At 42.6% G+C, this 20,319-nt stretch overlaps 1 protein-coding gene across 4 annotated transcripts in view; it reads left to right on the top strand.

Moving 5' to 3' along the window:
* The window catches only part of ELAVL4 (ELAV like RNA binding protein 4), a 125,873-nt gene that overhangs the window by 44,975 nt on the left and 60,579 nt on the right, over positions 1–20,319 (top strand). For all 4 annotated transcript variants that reach the window (XM_014066648.2, XM_087719695.1, XM_087719694.1 and 1 more), the window contains exon 2: positions 1,510–1,750. In XM_014066648.2, coding sequence (XP_013922123.1) covers positions 1,510–1,750 — 241 coding nt within the window. The remainder of the gene's footprint in view (positions 1–1,509; positions 1,751–20,319) is intronic.

Below are 20,319 nucleotides of genomic sequence, written 5' to 3'. Positions count from 1 at the left end.
GTTACTTATTGTTTCTGAATCTTGTAAAAATCACATTGTTTTTGTAATTCAACACATGAAGCTTAATTGTGTTAATTTAAGTTTAATTGTGTAATATTGGTTTATTTATAAATGCTAGCTTATAACAAGTCTTGCCATATTAATTTTATGACTTTTTTTAATCTGATAATTTCTCCGATAAATTGTGGGAGTAGTGTAGAGGCAATGTGTCTTGACTTCAACAAAACATTTAATAGTCCCATGACTTTTTCATTAGCAAATTAGTTATGTTTGGACTACATAGGATGACATTTAAATGGATATATAGTTGAACTGAAAATCTTATGTGAAAAGGGATCAACAGTTTTCTCATTAGGCTAAATGAGATACTACAATCTTCAACATTTTTGTAAATGAATTAAATAAGAGGTGGAAGGAATGCTTATCATATTTAATGGTGAAACCAAGTGGGTGGGATAACTAATATACTAGAAGACAAATAAAATTACAGAAATGAAAAAAAGATGATCAGGGAACTACAATAGAAACAAAGATTTTGAAGATAGATTGAAGGACATGAGAACCTTTAGCTTTGAGAAGACTGAGTGGAGAGATGACAACATTCTTCTAATTCTGAAAAGCTGTTGCATAGAAAATATATATCACTTCAGAATATAAAACACAAAATGATAGATTTAAGTTACAGGATGTCAGCTTACCATTGAAAGTTGTAAAGAAAATGCTTACAACAGTAACAGCAATTCAGATGTGAAATCAATTACCCAAAGAGATGCTAAGTCATCCCTCACTAGTAGTGTTTAAACAGAGCAAAACAGCTATTTCTGGGATACTTTGATTTGGTTTTCTGCACCAAACGGGGGCTGGATTTGAGGGGTGAAATGTTGCCTTCCGCTCTAAAACTTAGATTCTATGATTTGCAGTTTCAGTTCTATTTAATAAAGAATCAAAAGAAATCTTTGGTGGCCGAGAATATAGATGCTTTCTTGATGTAAATAAGTGTCCTTGATAAGACTAAAAGGCTGTTGCTTCAAACTCATAATATCACATTAATAGCTTTCTTAGTTTGAATGGCCCAAATAAACCTGTTACAATATTAGGTGTCACAGTAATTAAACAGATAATATATGTTTACTTTGTCAGCTTTTATCTCTTCATGGACCTCTTCCTCTTAAATAGATTTGTAATTTTAATCACAATTATTAATACTTAGGATCCTAGTTACATTTGTACATTCAAATGCATTATGAAAAGAAAATTTAGCTTTGTATTAACAAAAAGAAGGGGAGGTTGTATTTGTCTCTGCAGCTTACTATGTGCTTTCTGCCAAAGACTAGGATGACCTACTTTATAACAATAGCAGAAGGACCAAGCTGATTTTTTTTTTAAAAAAAGCTCTTCTTAAATTGGCTATGAATGCTACCTACTTGTTCACTTGTAAGTATGTTTTTAAAATAGAAACTGTATCTCTGAGGATTGAAAGCATATTTTCCACCTTTTCTTTCTGCATAGATAATTAGCACCATGGAGCCTCAGGTGTCAAATGGCCCTACATCCAATACAACCAATGGTCCTGCCAGCAACAGCCGAAATTGCCCTTCTCCTATGCAGACAGGGGCAGCTACAGATGACAGCAAAACCAACCTCATAGTCAACTACTTACCCCAGAACATGACCCAAGAAGAGTTCAGGAGCCTTTTTGGGAGCATTGGTGAAATAGAATCCTGCAAGCTTGTAAGAGATAAAATTACAGGTACATGTATTTATTTATTTATTTATTTATTATTTATTTGCTTACTTGCTTCCTTACGTTACTATATAGTATGATGGTTAAAAGTACATGAAAATGTTACCAAATAATATTTTACAACATAGAGATTTTGTGCCTAGCATTCATGATTACCCTCTAATTTATACAAACTTCAGTGATGTGCTGAATATCATGTAGAATAAATATGAAAAAGTGAAAGAGCTCTGAAGGAACGTTTTGCTTTATGTGAAACTCTAGAATTGAATGAAATTATATTATCCAGTTAAGCAGACAGGAGATATATGTATATATAATGGAAAAGTTTCTACTTTTAGTAAATGGTAACTGCAAGCACTATATTGTGTAGATTAGGTGGAGAATTTGTACCCCACAAAACCATATGGCTCTGATTTGAAGAAACAACTATACATGGCAAATGGCAATTGGCTTATCCAATGTTACCCAGTGAAGTCATGATTTCATCTCATTTTTTAAACATTTGTACCATTTTAATTTTTCTTCTTTTAATATAATAGAATTTGCATTCCATCTTTGAGTTCATTCTACTCATAATCTTTTTACTTAAAATATTTTTTTATAACAGGAAATATGGAACCTTTATGGATTGTCATAATTATGGATTATTGGATAAAGATGTGATGTTGTCATTTTGCTTTTCTTAGGCTTCACAATATCAAAGGTTATTGTGTTTTAATATGTTTACATTGCCAAATTACTTATAGGACAAATCCCAAAATTCTCCAGAATTCATAAAATTGTCAGCAAACCTTTTTGATTGCTATTATTTATTTTTAAGTAATTATAATTGACAAAAGTAACATGTATAAAGAACAAGTCACATGAACTGTGACATTTTTATATCTAGAAAGTATAAGAGCTCTCTTAGATGACCAATTATAAAATTAATGATTTGGTGGGAGAGTGAGGAGAATGTCAGGTCACATTAAAAATGGTGGTAAATGTGGATAGTTCAGAAAGTGGTTTTGTAAAAATAAGGCATTGTAAAGAAAAAGTACTTAGATCTGGCTTGCTGCAAAGACACTTGGAGTTAGATATAATATTTGTATTGTGTTGGAATTAAAACTGAACAAAGGTTATTTTTCAAGTACAGAAAATCAGGAGTCCAGACAGTTCAGATGAATATAGGCTTATTGTATGCTAATATTCTCTACAAAATCTGAACTATTAGCAGTCAAAGGTAATAGGTGGCAGATCAGAGTCAACGGAATTCAAAATGGGTTGGACTTCAATCTCTTGTGGGTGCAAAGGGACTCATACTTGATGACTGATGAGAAAATATTAATACTAACAATGGTCACGCAGATGAATCTGATAAAACAATATCAATATTTTTTTAAAGTTCAAAGTTGGTAGAAAAAAATGATAAAGAAAGTTAACACAAATTATAAGGGACAGTTGAAGGGAAAGGAGACTGAACCAAATAAATTGAAGGATGATTTGATGATGGGTTACAAATTATAAAATCCACTAAGTTTCCTTTATAACTGAGCCGAGGTGGCGCAGTGGTTAAATGCAGCACTGCAAGCTACTTCAGCTGATTGCAGTTCTGCAGTTCGGCTGTTCAAATCTCACCGGCTCAGGGTTGACTCAGTCTTCCAACCTTCCGAGGTGGGTAAAATGAGGACCCGGATTGTTGTTGGGGGCAATATGCTGACTCTGTAAACGGCTTAGAGAGGGCTGAAAGCCCTGTGAAACAGTATATAAGTCTAACTGCTATTGCTATAACGTATTATTTATTAGTTGACCTATACCTATAATGACCATACACTTCTTATTATAAAGGACGATTCTTATTTCAGAAAGCTGATTTTTACATTTATTTGTTTGTTTGTTCATTTTGCTCTTGAAGTTTCTTTTGTAAAACAGAGTTATAAACATAATATTTTTTCCATATGAACCTTTTTCAGATTTGCCCTTTTTTAAGGTTACCCTTTATTTTTTCCAAGAAAATATGGACACTTTCAGACATGTGAAATTATGTCAGTATAACTTTAAACTAAAGTACAATTAGTTCATTTGGTTTACCCTGCAAGGCTGACATCAATCTTGCAAGTGTGAAAGTACAATTATCCCCCACCCCATGGATCTCTTTTATAGCTCAAAAAAATAGCTAAGGTATTTTCTGACACTCTTGCCCTGCTCACTATCCAGCTGCAGGCTATCCTGTCTTTTAACCAACTGTTCTCTTGTTTCCTAAGGTCTTTCCCACATACCATTACAATGCCATATATTGATATCAAAATGCCTCCTGCATTCTAGAAAGATATCCCCCTGAGATCCATGTAACTTCCATCTGACTATATTCCAAAAATCTTTAATTTCCCACGCCTTGGGATAGGGTATTATGGAACTCTGCCTTGCATACTTTGTGTGGACTCTTAGGTTGTTTTTTTATTAGTTTTCTATTTTAAGTGTAATCCTCCTAAAGTTATTCTGGAGTAAGGCAGATTCTAAACTAAACAGACAGACACCAGTCAAGATGTGCATAACAATTTCTGGAAAATGCATTTTCTGCCACTGCTACTATCCCTTAGCACCTTTTTCTTAACTTTAGAGCTCTGATAGTCTTGTCAATTTTTTCTGTTTTATATTTTCTGCTTTTTTTGTATATCTCCTGCCTAAATTGTCTCTCCATCAACACTTTCTTCTTCTCTCTGATTTCCTCATTCATTAACCCAACATCCCTCCAACATTTGTACCCATGCAGAGCCCATGTTTTTCTCATTATGGTGAGAGTGAGTGAGAGAGACAGACAGACAACACACACACACACACACACACACACACACACACACAGAGGGAAGGAGGGAGGGAGGGAGGGAGAATTTTACATAGAGAATAAAAATACAGGAGGTTCCTGAGTTATTTCATTGTTGTTTTTAAAGTTTTTTGTTCTACCTTTATAAAATGGGTGAAAAACCATTGTTTTTTCAAGTGTGCTAGGTATAGGGAAAATAAGATGTTTTATTGTAGGTGGAAGAAGAGAGGGCATTTCCTTGATTACCCAATTTTTGTCTCACTCTTATATGTCTATTCTCATTCCCTCACTTGATTTCAATACCCCTTTTCACTTCCCATTTTTGAGAAAGTGAGGATACAAGCAATATTCATGTGTGTGTGAGGGAGAGAGCGAGCATGTATATTCTGTATCTGAAAGGAGCATTTTGTGTAAAAAGAAAAGGGAGGAAAAAACAAGTAACAATCTTTTGGTATCATTTATTTGGAAGGAGAATGGAAATTATATTTTAAAGATTAATTTTATATAATATATTACCTAGTTGGTCCTACTCACTGTTCGTATTGCCGATAGTTTATATACTTAAATGTTTGTATTTTCCAGTTTATTATAATGTTTTAAAGAAGTTGCTTGTGGCCATGTCTACCTTTGTGGCCTAGATCTGCCTACTCTTGGGATCTAATTTTTCTCCTAGGCGCTGCTTGGAGTGTCCAAGCACGGGTTAACTTCAGCTTGCTGCCCAAGGAACTGAGTTTTAAAATTGATTGTAGCTCCGCCTCTTGGTTGCCTCAGAGGCTCAGTTTCAAAAAACTCAGTCACCCTATAGGACATTTTTTCTGGGGCTCCAGTTCTTGGGCATCAAGCTGGACCCAGACCCTTTATTGTGATAGATTGTAGCTCCCTTTATTTTTATATTTCCTTGTGTTATAAACTTTGGTTTTGTTAGCTATTGGACAGTGTAGGTAGCTTAGTTTTCCTGCCTATTACCCCTGTTTGGATTTGGGTGCTTGCAAACAGTGCGGACAGGCTGCCTGGAGCGTTCCCAGCCAAACCTCGTTCTTAAGTTGTTCTGCGAGTCGGGGATTGCGGGGGCGATTGCCCACGTTGCGAGGGGTGAGTTTAACAGCTGTTCCCCTCGCAAGGAGCACTAGGCTCCTCGAAGCCCCGACATTGCTCCTGGTGCGCACGCACGAACAGCGGCCATTTTGGACGGTTGGTTTTGGCGCGATTTATTCAAATCCACCTGTGCAGCCTGTTTCCACTTGGCAGATCGTCGCGGAGGGCAGCCATAAATGCAGGACCTTGCTCTGGGTGGCCAGACAGGGACTATCCCTCCTCTCCTTTGCAGCGGCCGCAGGGAACCTTGGCCAGCCAAGCCAAACTACCTCCCCAGCGCAGATGTGCAAGCGCTCGGCTACCTCCACCAGCTGGCTCCATCCAGTCTCTCCTCACTAGAGCACAGGGCCCAGTGCCTCGGAAGTCCAGCGTCTGGCCTACCTCCATCTTCCTGCAGGCCTGTATATTAATCCAGTTACCATGGAGCAGCAGACAGGCTCTCATGGCAGCAGTGGGGAGAGGCAAGAGGAGAACCAGACAGGGCCCACTCCTAGCAAATGCAATAGGCCTAATCCTGCAGCCAAGGGTAATGGGGTGGGTGCCCCTTCTAAAGGGAAGGCCATGGAGGAGGTGGTGGCTCGGGCCATTTCACGTGGCATATCCAATGGCATGCAACAGCTGGCAGCTAAGCTACCCGTTGGGTGGTTTCACCAACACCCACAGCTATCAGCGAAGTCTCGGAATTGGAGGAAGCCGAGATAGAGGCCCCAGTTCTCTCTGATGATGAGAACTCTGCCCCTGAGCAGTTCAGGCCTCTTCAACCCCACAATGTTCAGGGCCATTCTCACCAAGGCCCAGGCAGCGGGGCCCCAGATGGGCCTTCCGGCTCCTGCGGCCAAGGTCCCTGCGGATCAGCCCGCCAGCGTGACCATAGGGCCCCAAGATCCTGGTGCAGGTTTGTTTAATGAAGCACCTCTGCCCCTGGAATTGATTCCAGCTCTCCAGTTGTTCCTTGACATTATACAACGGCAATGGGCGCAGCCGGGGACCATGGCAAATCCTAGCGGGACAGACTGGAAGCCGCCATGGAGTACTCCGCTGACGCCTTCCTCTCAGCCTGGTTTTCATCCAGGGCTCTGGCCTTGAACATAACCTCGAGGTGCCTGCTGTGGCTTCGCCACTGGCAGGCCGATGTGAAGGCGAAATGGAAGGTGGCTTCCGCTCCCTTCAAGGGAGGAAAGCTTTTTGGGGATGCCTTGGATCCATTCCTGATAGAGTCCAAGGATAAACGTAAGGTCCTCGCTCCGGTCACTAAGAAGCAGGAGCATAAGGGCCAGTTCTTTTGTAAGAGTTCCTTTCAGAACAACGAGCCCTCTACCTCCTCCGGCGGGCCTGGTCGCGCCTACGTCCCCCCTCAGGATCGCTCCCAGGATAGGTCTTCGTTTAGGGACAGTGGCAGGCAGCAAGGGTTCCGCAAGCCATTCTGAGAGGGTTACTCTAACAAACCCTTTCGGAAATCTAAGTGACCATCACAGGGCTCCCCCCATAGGCGGCCGCCTCCAGCTCTATGCAGCCCAGTGGGAGGAGACCACAACGGACAGTTGGGTCAGGAACACGGTCCGCCATGGGATGACCCTGGAATTCCTGTCCCTCCCCCCGAGAACCTTCCTCCGCTGCCCCATCCCCAGGTCCGCCCACAAGCTCCAACTTATGAGGGTGGAGATAGACCATCTCCTGGAGATAGCGGCCATAGAGGAAGTCCCCAGGGGTCAAGAAGGCAGGGGGTTTTATTACATCCTTTTCCTGGTCCCCAAGTCATCAGGGGGGTGGGAGGTGAGGGCGATTCTGGACCTCAAGAAACTGAACAAACATCTAGTGTACAAGCGCTTCAAGATGCAGTCCCTCCAGACCATCCTGGGCTGTGTCAGACGGGGCGATCTGCTGACTTCGATCGACCTGAAAGAAGTGTACCTGCATGTTCCGATTCACCCGGCGCATCGCAAGTTCTTGAGGTTCCAGTTCACCGATCGCCACTACCAGTACAAGGGTCTCCCTTTTGGCCTCTCGTCAGCCCCGCAGACATTCACGAAGCTGCTGGCCGCTGTTGCTGCACGTCTCCGGTCTCTTCCCGTGAGATTGGAATGCTACCTGGACAACATCCTTATCTACTCGTCGTCCAGGGGGCAGGCCCGGGCAGATTTGAACACCACTATCAAGGTTCTGCAGCTCCATGGGTTCTCAGTCAACCTCGCCAAGTCACCTGACCCCAACCTGCAGAATCTAGCACCTCGGAACGATCATCGATTCCAAGACCTGCCAAGTCTTCCTTACTCAGGAGAGGGTGGACAGCATCTGGATTCTGGTGGGGAATATCCACTCAACTGGGTCAGCGTCGATCATCTCCCTCTCTCAGCTGATGGGGAAGCTGGTGTCATGCATTTTGGTGGTCCCGTGGGCGCGGTTGCACATGCGAGAACTGCAATGGTTCCTGTTCACTCTCCAGAGATGAAAGGCCAGCAACTCCAGACGGGTGATACGAGTCCCCCCGAAGGTCCTCCGCTCCCTCAAGTGGTGGCTGTCAGAGGCCCTCTCAAAGGCAGTCGCTTCAGGGAACCGGAGCACCTGATAATAACTACAGACGCCAGTCTCTTCGGCTGGGGGGCTCACCTAGGGACTTTCGTGGTCCAGGGCAGATGGTCGCAGGCGGAGTTCGCCCACAACATCAATTGGCTAGAGCTTCGGGCGGCCAGACTAGCCCTGCGCCTTTTCCTCGATCGGGTCAGGGGCCGCGATCTACTGATTCTGACCGATAACATAGCCGGCTCTGATGTCGGAAGTGGAAGCTGGGCAGAGAGGCATCTGGCATCGATTCGGGCAGACCACATCTCTGGCGTAGACAACATGATGGCGGACTGGCTAAGCAGAACATCATCCAGTACTCGGAATGGCGTTTGCACCTGAGACTGTTCTGCCAGCTGTCCGGAGGTTCGGCCACCCTGTTTGCCTAACCGACCAACACACACCTCCCCCATTTTTTCACCAGGTTCCACTGCCCCGGGGCAGAGGGCACAGACGCTCTACAATCCTGCTGGCCTCCAGCTTGACTGTATGCCTTCCCTCCTCTTCCTCTGATCGCGCAGGTCATAAGAAAGATCCTGGAGGAGGGGGCGGAGGTGTTGCTGGTAGCTCCACACTGGCCGAGGAGGACTTGGTTCGCCGACCTGGTCAGCTTGTCAGTATCCCGGCCATGGCACATATCTCAGGAGCAAATCTCACTTAGCCAGGGGGCCGTCCAACACCCAGAGCCCCAGTGGCTGCAGTTGGCCATCTGGCACTTGAGGGGGACCTCCTGAGGCTTCACTGATTTTCTGACAGAGTCATCCAAACTATTCAAGCTTCTAGGCGACCTTCCACCATCAGAATTTACGAAGCGACCTGGTCAGCCTTCTTACGTTGGTGCCTCAACAGTCAGATAAGTGCTTTATCCGCGGCCATCCCACAAGTCCTGGAATTTCTGCAGGACGGTTGGACAAAGGCCTTGCGCCCAACACTCCGTCGAGAGGCGGCTGCCTTGGGCACCATTCTGTCCACTGACTCTCAGTTACCACTTTCTAGACATCCCCAGGTTCGGGGCTTCCTAAAAGGGGCTTCCAACATCTGTCCGCCACCCATCCATAGGTACCCTACCTGGGACTTGACTGTTGTATTGCAAGCGCTTGCCGCACCTCCCTTTGAACCGTTGCGGACAGTGGGCCTGCGCCACCTGACCCTCAAAACTGCCTTTCTGGTTGCCATCACATCGGACCGCAGGATATCGGAATTAGCCGCCTTGTCGGTTAGAGGCGACCTATGTATCTTCCACTCCGATAGAGTCATCTTACGGCTGGATCCTGCCTTTGTCCCAAAGATTAACACCGTTTTCCACAGAGCATAGGAGCATTACAGTCATGACTGGGAGGGGCAGGTACGATGGGAGCTTCAGGGCTAGCCATTACCGGGGAAGGAGGGTCCGCTATGTTACAGCGATCCCTCCTTCCGGCCCTGTTAGCTCCACTCCAGGACCAGATGGCGAGAGTTGTCAAGGCCCTGGTCTCAGGCTGCTGTTGCTAAATGCCACGTCTGTGGTTCACAAAGCTCCCCTCGTCCGGGACCTAATATTAGACGAGGGGGCAGACCTGGCATGTATTACTGAAACCTGGCTGGGCCCAGAGGGAAGAGTCCCCCTCACTGAAATGTGCCCAGAAGGGTTTCAGGTGCTCCATCATCCGTGACATCAGAGAAGGGTTGGGGGAGTGGCTGCCATCATCTGAAAGTAATTAGTTCCTCGTAGGATCCCTGCTCCGGAGCTTGTCAGGTGTGAGTCCCTGTTGGTGAAGTTGGACTTTGGGGGTCAAGTGGGCTTGTTGTTAACGTACCTACTTCCCAACAGCATTACAACAGCCCTCCTGTGCTCCTCGAATCAATAGCCAAGCTGGCGATTGAGTTCCCCAGGCTTATAGTGCTGGGGGATTTCAATCTGCCTTTGCTCGGCGAACGTTCTGATGGGGTGCAGGAGTTCATGGCTTCCATGACAGCCATGGACTTGACTCAGGTAATTCGGGGTCCGACTCATACAGCGGGTCACATGCTTGACCTTGTATTTCTCTTGGAGCAGTGGAGACGTGATCTAGGTTTGAAGGGCATTAAGACCTTGCCCTTGTCATGGTCTGATCACTTCCTACTGAGGCTTGACTTTTGGAAACCAATCCCCCACTGTAGGGAGGGGGAACCGATTAGGTGGTTCCGCCCCAAGCGCCTGATGGACCCTATGGGATTTCAGACGGCGCTTGGGGAGATACCTGACTCTCTCGTCCACAGTCCGGCGGAGTCTTTGGTCGCTGCTTGGAATTTGGTGGCGGAGGCTCTGGACCGGATTGCGCCTTTACAGCCTCTCCGCAGCAGTGGATCCAGGAGGGCTCCTTGGTTCACCGAGGAACTCTGGGAGATGAAGTGCCAAAAGAGATGCCTAGAGCGACGGTGGAGGGCCAGCAACTCTGAATCCAACCGAACACAATTAAGAGCCTTCATTAGGACTTATCTTGTGGTGATACGGGTGGCAAAATGTGCACATTTTTCCGCTCTTATTGCATCCGCAGAATCGCGACCAGCCGCCCTGTTTAGAATAGCCCTCTCCCTCTTGAAAGGGAGGGATGCGGACGACCCTTTATAGGGCAGAGCTGAGGAATTTGTCCTGTTTCTGTTGGATAAAATCACTCGGATTCGGACGGACCTGGACTCCACTTGGATGGTACCAGCCGAGGTACCGTGGGAAGGTCTTGAGCGGATTTTATGGAGTGAGTTTCAACTTGTCACTCCTGAGGAAGTAGACAAGGCCATGGGAGCGGTGAGTGCCTCCACTTGTATACTGGACCCGTGCCCCTCCTGGCTGGTCTCAACCAGCAGGGAGGTGACACGTGGTTGGCTCCAGAGGATAGTTAACACCTCTCTTTGGGAGGGATCCTTCCCGCACCCCTTAAAGGATGCGGTGGTGAGACCCCTCCTTAAGAAACCTTCCCTGGACCCAGCCATTTTGAACAACTACTGTCCAGTCTCCAACCTCCCTTTTGTAGGGAAGGTTGTTGAGAAGGTGGTAGCCTTTCAACTCCGATGGACCTTAGATGAAGCAGATTATCTGGATCCCTTTCAGTCGGGTTTCAGGCCTGGTTACAGCACGGAAACTGCTTTGGTCGCGCTGATCGATGATCTCTGGCGAGCCAGGGATAGAGGATATTCCTCTATCCTTGTGCTTCTTGACCTCTCAGTGGCCTTCGATACCATCGACCATGGTATCCTTCTGCGACGGTTACGGGAGGTGGGAGTGGGAGGCACCGTTCTACGGTGGTTCTCATCCTACCTCTCGGACAGGTCGCAGTCAGTGTTGGTTGGAGGGCAGAGATCGACCCCCTAGGCCCCTCAATTATGGGGTGCCGCAGGGCTCGGTCCTGTCCCCCCTCCTGTTTAACATCTACATGAAGCCGCTGGGTGAGATCATACGCCGGCACGGGATTAAATACCATCAATACGCGGACGATACTCAGCTGTATCTGTCCGCCCTGTGCCAACTCAGCGAAGCAGTTGAAGCAGTTGAAGTGATGTGCCAGTGCCTGGAGGCTGTCAGGGTCTGGATGGGAGCAAACAGGCTTGCATTCAATCCCGACAAGACCGAGTGGCTATTGATGCTCCCTCCCAAGGATGGTCCAGTCATTCCATCTCTTAGCCTACGGGGTGAAATTATACACCCCTCAGAGAGGGTTCGCAATTTGGGTGTCCTCCTGGATCCACAGCTGACGTTAGAACATCATCTGGCCTTTGCCCAGGTTCGCCTGGTGCACCAGTTGCGACCCTATCTGGACCGGGAGGCCCTTCAGATGGTCACTCACGCCCTCGTCACCTCAAGACTGGATTACTGTAACGCGCTCTACATGGGGTTGCCCTTGAAGAGTGTTCGAAGACTTCAGTTAGTCCAGAATGCAGCCGTGCGAGCGATAGTGGGGGTGCCTAGGTACACCCACATTACACCTATCCTCCGTGAGCTGCACTGGCTCCCATTGGTCTCCGGACACGCTTCAAGGTGCTAGTCATTACTTTTAAAGCCCTACATGGTTTAGGACCTAGCTACCTGAGAGACCGCCTCCTGCCATTTACCTCCCAGAGACCAATAAGATCACACAGATTAGGCCTCCTCTGGGTTCCATCTGCCTGTCAATGTCGGTTGGCAACTCCCCGGGGGAGGGCCTTCTCTGTACCTGCTCCGGCCCTATGGAACGATCTCCCAGTAGAGATCCGGACCCTTACTACTCTTCCGGCCTTCCGTAAAGCGATTAAGACCTGGCTGTTCCGGCAGGCCTGGGGCTGTTGATTTTATCCAGCCCCACTCTAAGCTGTATGCATGTTGTGTAATTTTAATGTTTTTTTTTTAATTTTTATATATGTCCCTTTGTTTTTATCTGTAAGCCGCCCAGAGTCTCTCTAGGGAGTGGGCGGCATACAAATGCTAATAAACTTTAAACCTTAAACCTGATACTTCCGGACTTCTGTCCTCGTCCCAGGCACCAGAGAGAGGTAACGTGGCACAGGTTGGACGTTCGGCAGGTGGTATGCATTTACATGAAGCGGACCGCTCCCTTTCGTAAGTCGGGAGCGTTATTTGTCGCATTACAACCTGCTTCCATGGGAAAGAAGGTCACGTCCTCCACCATAGGATGCTGGCTCAGAGCATGTATCAAAATGACTTACGAAAGGCCAGGCCGGTTCCTCCTCGTATTACCGCACATTCTACAAGGAGCGCAGCAACTTCGGCTACTTGGGCTACTCAAGCACCAATTGAGGAAATTTGCCGTGCTGCTATGTGGTCTGGCCCGTCTCCTTTCATTCGAAACTACAAACTTGACACGTTCACCTCCGCTGAGGCGTCATTTGGGAGGAGAGTTTTGCAGAGAGTCATGGCGAGCACCGCGGCCCTGGACAGTTCTTCTTCCCTCCCAACTTCGATATAGCTTTGGCATGTCCCGTGCTTGGACACTCCAAGCAGCGCCTAGGAGAAAGACCGTTGGCTTACCTGAATGGTCGTTCTGTAGGCGCTGCGGAGTGTCCAAACCCACCCTTGAGGTGGGGCCGCGAGGTGTGTTTTCACCTGTGTCTTGGACTTAGACTGGTTCGAGTTATGGACTATTGGATCTTCTTTGTTTTTCGAAACTGAGCCTCTGAGGCAACCAAGAGGCGGAGCTACAATCAATTTTAAAACTCAGTTCCTTGGGCAGCAAGCTGAAGTTAACCCGTGCTTGGACACTCCACAGCGCCTAGAGAACAACCATTCAGGTAAGCCAACGGGCTATCTACTTTTGGAGTAGCTTTTAGTGTAATGAAACTTGTGGCTCTGCTGTGCATAGTTCTATGGCTCAAATTATTCTTATGCTTTAAAAGGATATCTGAAATGTCAAGATTGTAATTGGTACTTTGCAGGAAGAAACTGGCTTTTATTATCAGATTACAGGGCCATCAAATTCATTGCTGCTTACATTGGGTAACAGCATTTTTTATGACATCATGTATTATAGCTTTCTTAAGCTACATCTAGAGATGCAATGATTGTATATCAGACCTTTCCCATGCAGTATTTGTATGAACCACAATAAATATAAAACATGCCAAATTGAAGCTATTTATGTAACTTAGATATATATCTATTCAACAAACTTAGACATAGCAGCTCATCTACCAGAAGGAATTCTGGAAAGAAAACAGAATAATGTAATGAAGTAAAAACAAAAAAGAACATTGCTTTTCTTGACAGTGAACTGCCTGAAGTTATTGGAACTCATTGTGCCAATGCATCTAGGTAACCAAGAGCTTCTGAAAAACCAATATAAGGTTGCAATTGATATATATATGTAGGATAATTCAGAATGCATTTGATTACCTATTCTATTAAGTCAGAAAAAGTTCTGGGAAATTTTGCAACAATTTCATTGGCAGACATTTGAGCTCATTGTGAACTTTTGATTCAGCCAAATATTAGATATTTCTGGGTAGGAAGAAGGACAGACGTTCTTCCAGTAGTTATGTATGTTGTCAGATAAGGGTAGCCATGTACTGTTCTATTTTACATTTTCTCCTTTTTCGCTTTTTATTATAAAGTATATAAGTATATAAAGTTTATATATATATGAGCCAGGGAGAAAGGTATATATATGAAACTTTTTTTGACACAATTGTTTGTATTTATTGCTCAAGCAAAGCATTAACATAATAATACCAATATTGCTAGTCTGCAAAGAAAATGTCTTCATTTTAATAATTCCTAATTTCCAAATTAATTTGATGAGAATTTCAGAGATAATGTTTTATTTATAAAATCTGTTTGAATACTCTGTGTTCAGAATGCTACTGTAATTCAAATATTTATAGAGCAAAATAAACAACAGTACAGCTGAAATACCGAAACTGGAATGTTGTCAATAAGCAGTCTTTTAAGAAGTTGACCATGATGGTTTTTGCTTTAAAATAATATAAATTTAGCAAAGTACAGTTCTTATTTCATGTAAAAATGAAAATTTGATAATATCAAACCACTTTGACTGGAAATGGTGTGTTATGCGATACTTTTAACTTAGATTTCAGAATAGAACTTGTAAATTTCAATTTTCCAAATTATAAATTTCTATTTAAACTTTGAAAAGCAAATAGAAAATGTTGATGCTTTACATCAGACAAATTGTAGTTATTGTAAAGGATTAGTAATATTAAAATATCTTAATTCCAGAATATAGAATAAAGAAAAAAGTTAAGACAGTAGAAAGATATTTTGCAGGGATGGTTAATAAAACTAGCAGTTCTAGTTGTAAATGTTATTAAATTTTTCATTTACACTTCTTAATTAATACTCACATTTCAAATTAACAGTGAAACTGCTCCCAGCTGCATCATTCCATAACTACAGTGTATTTTGTCCAATTATATAGTTGTGGATTAAATTTGCTTTCGTTCAAATAACAACAAAAAATAAAATTGTAGCTAAGAAATTAAATGGAATAGAAAAGTCGCAATGTCTGAAGAAGGCATCATAATTCTAAACTAGAATCTGGAAGAAATGATTTTAAAAGCACATTATTGTAAAAGTAATTTTCCCATTCCAATTCTAATCTTTCCTCTCAGCTGCCCATAGGAATTTTAAGGATTGCAAAGTGATCTAGAGAGCATCAGGCAATGAAAGACTGCTTTGGGCACACAAGGGGAATTTTTGAGATTGGTCTATATAATATATTAATAAACGATTATTTAGATAGCCTAGTTTGTAATGACAATACATTATTCAGCAAAATTTAAAAATACACTGCAAAGAATGCTAAATAAATGCTTTTAAACTGGATGAATCTACCAAAAAATACATTGAAAAGATTAATTCCAATAAGTAGAGTTCAAGACAGCTTTGACTGTTAAGTCAAAGTGGTCAGATCATAGTGGTTAGATCAGTGAAATATTTATTCATATATCATGGTTAGATCAGTGAAATATTTATTCATATATGCTGTACTAGGTGTAAAAGAACAAATTCCATGTTTAATGTTGCTAGGATATTGAAAAAAATATGACCTTAGAGAGGTGCAACTACTGAGTTCCCAAGCAGAAAAAGTGTTTTGTAGAGCTTATGGGGAGACTTTCTGCTCTTGATGTCATTGTCCAAAAATAGCCATGCATTTTCCTGGGCTCATACATATTTGAATTAATAGAGCAAGAACAAGATGTAACTCAAACACGTGTTTTCTGAGACCACATAGCTGCCAATAAGTTCAGAATAAGATACAACTTTTTTTAAAAAAAATGCTGATACATGTATCATGAATCGTATGTATAGCTCAGATTGCTTTATATTTGATCATAAAGATTTCTCTCCCATATTTTAGATATCCATTAAAATTACCCTACATAAAATAAAAACATGACAAATGGATATTTACAGCTTTCCACTTAGTTTTAGCCTTACCACTGCCTTCTCAATCCCTTAAATTTATATTTCTTCTTGCCTTACACAGCCTGTAATTTGCAGTTAGGGCCTTTGCTATGCTAATGGTTATAATAATTTGGGTAAGTTTCTTCAGTGGCAATGTTTGTCAGAATAGCTGATTAGAAGCGTAAATAAAAATGGAAATAACTTAATATTAATAATGCATGAAGGAAAAAATAAAAAAATAGTTGAATTGGAATAGTGCAAGTTTTTTCATAAAAATATCAAACTGCTTAACATCACATTTGATTTCTGCAGCTTGGAAAATAAATAATCTTATTCCAATATTTTAAAATGGATCGAGATCCTTACTTTAGCATCTCTTCTTGGCAAAGTAGTAGACAGTATTACTAAAGAGAAAATACATGGTAGAATAAGCTTTGCTAAAAAGAAAGAAAGGAAACTTCTGCAAAGTTTAATCTTCTCCCATTGACAAGGATTGTTAACAGATACTGTATATTTGGACTCCAAAAACGCCTGTGACAAAGCATATCACCAAAGGCTCCTAAACAAACTCACCTGCACTGGATAATAAAACAGATCTACTTCCTAACAGACAGGAAGCAGCAGGTGAAGCTAAGCAAAATCACATCAGATACCTGTACAACTAGCACAGGATCCCCCCACCCCACCTCAAGGCTATGTGCTCTCTCCACTTCTCTCTATATACCAATGACTGCATCTCAAACGATCCATCTGTTAAACTACTGAAGTTTGCAGATGACACAACAGTGATTGGTTTCATTTGAGACAACTATGAAACAGCATACAGACAGGACGTTGAACAACTAGCCTCGTGGTGCAACCAAAACAATCTGGAACTGAACACACTCAAAACCATAGAAATGATGGTAGACTTTAGGAGAAACCCTATCATACTACCACCTCTCACAATACTAGACAACACAGTATCAACAGCAGAGTCCTTTAAATTTCTAGGTTCTATCATATCTCAAGACTTAAAATGGACACCTAACATCAAAAATGTCGTCAAAAAAACACAACAATGAATGTTCTTTCTGCGCCAATTCAGGAAGCTCAAACTGCCCAAGGAGCTGCTGATTCAGTTCTACAGAGGAATTATTAAGTCTGTCATCTGCATCTCTATAACTGTCTGGTTTGATTTTGCAACTCAACAAGATAGACACAGACATCAGAGGATAATCAGAACTGCAAATAATAATAATTATTATTATTATACAATTGTATCACAGCGGCCAGTTGTTTCGCCGGATTTGGCATTGGTTACTAGTCGGGCCCCACCCAGGGGCCTAGGACGTCGTAACGTATTTTCGTAATATGCATGCAGATCCAAGCAGTGCGGCTTTTTGCATTTGACTGATGGTGATTTTGTCAATTTTTAACTGTTTTAAATGTAATTCCAGTGCTTTTGGTATAGCACCCAGTGTGCCAATTACCACTGGAATTATCACTGCTGGTTTGTGCCATAGTCGTTGAATTTCGATTTTTAAGTCCTGGTATCTTGCGATTTTTTCATGTTCCTTCTTGGTGACCCTGCTATCACCTGGTATTGCGATGTCTATGATTGTGACCTTATTTTTCTCAACCAGTGTGATGTCTGGTGTATTATGCGCCAGTATTTTGTCGGTTTGTATATGGAAATCCCACAAGATCTTGACCATCTGATTTTCGGTGACTTTTTCAGGCTGATGTTTCCACCAGTTTGGTGCTGTTTTAATATTATAATTTTTGCACAAATTCCAATGGATCATCATCATCATCATCATCATTATTATTATTGTTGTTGTTGTACAATTGTATCACAGCGGCCAGTTGTTTCGCCGGATTTGGCATTGGTTACTAGTCGGGCCCCACCCAGGGGCCTAGGATGTCGTAACGTATTTTCGTAATATGCGTGCAGATCTAAGCAGTGCGGCTTTTTGCATTTGACTGATGGTGATTTTGTCAATTTTTAACTGTTTTAAATGTAATTCCAGTGCTTTTGGAATAGCACCCAGTGTGCCAATTACCACTGGAATTACCACTGCTGGTTTGTGCCATAGTCGTTGAATTTCGATTTTTAAGTCCTGGTATCTTGCGATTTTTTCATGTTCCTTCTCGGCGACCCTGCTATCACCTGGTATTGCGATGTCTATGATTGTGACCTTATTTTTCTCAACCAGTGTGATGTCTGGTGTATTATGCGCCAGTATTTTGTCGGTTTGTATACGGAAATCCCACAAGATCTTGACCATCTGATTTTCGGTGACTTTTTCAGGCTGATGTTCCCACCAGTTTGTTGCTGTTTTAATATTATAATTTTTGCACAAATTCCAATGGATCATTTGTGCTACTGAATTGTGCCGCAATTTATAATCAGTCTGCGCGATTTTTTTACAGCAGCTGAGTATGTGATCAACAGTTTCATCAGCTTCTTTGCAAAGTCTGCATTTGGCATCATCAGAGGATTTTTCGATTTTGGCCTTAATGGCATTTGTGCGGATAGCTTGTTCTTGCGCAGCCAGGATTAGTGACTCTGTTTCTTTCTTTAATGTACCTGTTTTTAACCATAACCAAGTTTGTTCACTGTCCACTTTATCTTTTATTTTTTCCAGAAATTGACCATGCAGTGCTTTGTTCTGCCAACTCTCCATTCTTGATTTTATCACATCTTTTCTGTATTCTTGTTTTGTCTGTTGGGCCTTCAGTAGATTTTTGTTCTTTACTTCGATTAATAGATGTTCTTGAGTGTCTTTTAAATAATCAGCCAGTGCATGTTTTTCTTCTTCAACTGTTTGCTTCACTTGTAATAATCCCCTGCCACCTGATTTTCGGGGCAGATATAGTCTATCAGTATCACCACGTGGATGTAAACTGTAGTGCATTGTCATTAGTTTCCTGGTTTTTCGGTCCAAAAGGTCCAAATCAGCTTGTGTCCAGTTAACTATGCCAGCTGTGTATCTTATAACTGGTATTGCCCAGGTATTTATGGCCTTGATTGCATTTCCACCATTCAATTTAGATTTCAAAATTTTCCTAACTCTGTTGGTGTACTCTCGCCTGACAATAGTTTTTACTTCTCCATGCTTGATGTTATCCAACTGCAGAATGCCTAAGTATTTGTAGGCTTCATTTTCTTTGCATTTAATTAGTTGGCCATTGGGCATTTCAATTCCCTCAGATGCAGTGATTTTGCCCCTTTTTATGGATACAGTGGCGCATTTTTCCATGCCAAACTGCATTGAAATATCGGTGCTGAATACTCGGACTGTATTTGTCAATGATTGGATTTCTATTTCTGACTTTCCATAGAGTTTCAAATCATCCATATATAGTAAATGCGAAATTTTTTCAGCTTTTTTGGCTGTTTGGTAGCCTAATTTCATTTTTTTTAAGATTACTGATAGTGGGATCATTGCGATGATGAAGAGAAGAGGTGAAAGGGAATCACCCTGGAAAATTCCTCGCTTGATATTAACCATTCCGTAGCTCTCATTCCCTACTGCCAACTCAGTTCTCCATTGTTTCATTGCCTTTTCAGTAAAGGATGTAATATTTTTGCTAATGCCAGTTGTTTCTAAGCATTTTATGATCCAACTATGTGGCAGTGAGTCAAATTCCTTTTTGTAATCAATCCAGACCATATTCAAGTTCGTTTTTCTGTTCTTACAATTTTCTAATATCATTTTATCAATTAGAAGCTGATCTTTTGTGCCCCTGCTCCTTCTTTTGTTGCCTTTTTGCTCTACTGGCAAGATGTTGTTTGTTTCCAAATAATCCATCATGTTATCTGCAATAATGCCTGTGAGTAATTTGAAGGTTGTTGGTAAGCATGTTATTGGTCTATAGTTTTCAGGTGTTGTTCCTTTAGTTGGATCTTTCTGAATCAAGTATGTTTTTCCAGTTGTCAACCATTCATCAATTTGGCCCTTTTGTAAAATTTCATTCAGTTGCCTGGCCAATATTGCATGTAAACTGGTCAGATATTTGAGCCAGAAACCATGTAATTGGTCCTTTCCAGGTGATGTCCAATTCTTTACCTTTTTAACTCGATTTTTGATCATCTCAGTTGTTATTTCTAATACTTGCATTTGTTTGTTGCCAATGCTTTTCTCAAAGTCATGTATCCACTTTGCTTCCTTGTTGTAGTCCTTTGCATTTTCCCACAATTCTTTCCAGAATTCAACTGTGGCCTGCTTTTCTGGTTTTTCACTTTTGGTGTCACCATTCACA

Source organism: Thamnophis sirtalis, unplaced genomic scaffold (genome assembly GCF_051295495.1).
Source record: "Thamnophis sirtalis isolate CommonGarterSnake01/CBP01778 unplaced genomic scaffold, rThaSir2_p1.2 scaffold_7, whole genome shotgun sequence".
In the NCBI taxonomy this organism is placed as follows: Eukaryota; Metazoa; Chordata; class Lepidosauria; order Squamata; family Natricidae; genus Thamnophis; species Thamnophis sirtalis.
Note: the sequence above shows the minus strand (reverse complement) of the source record. Positions and strands in the feature narration are given on the sequence as shown.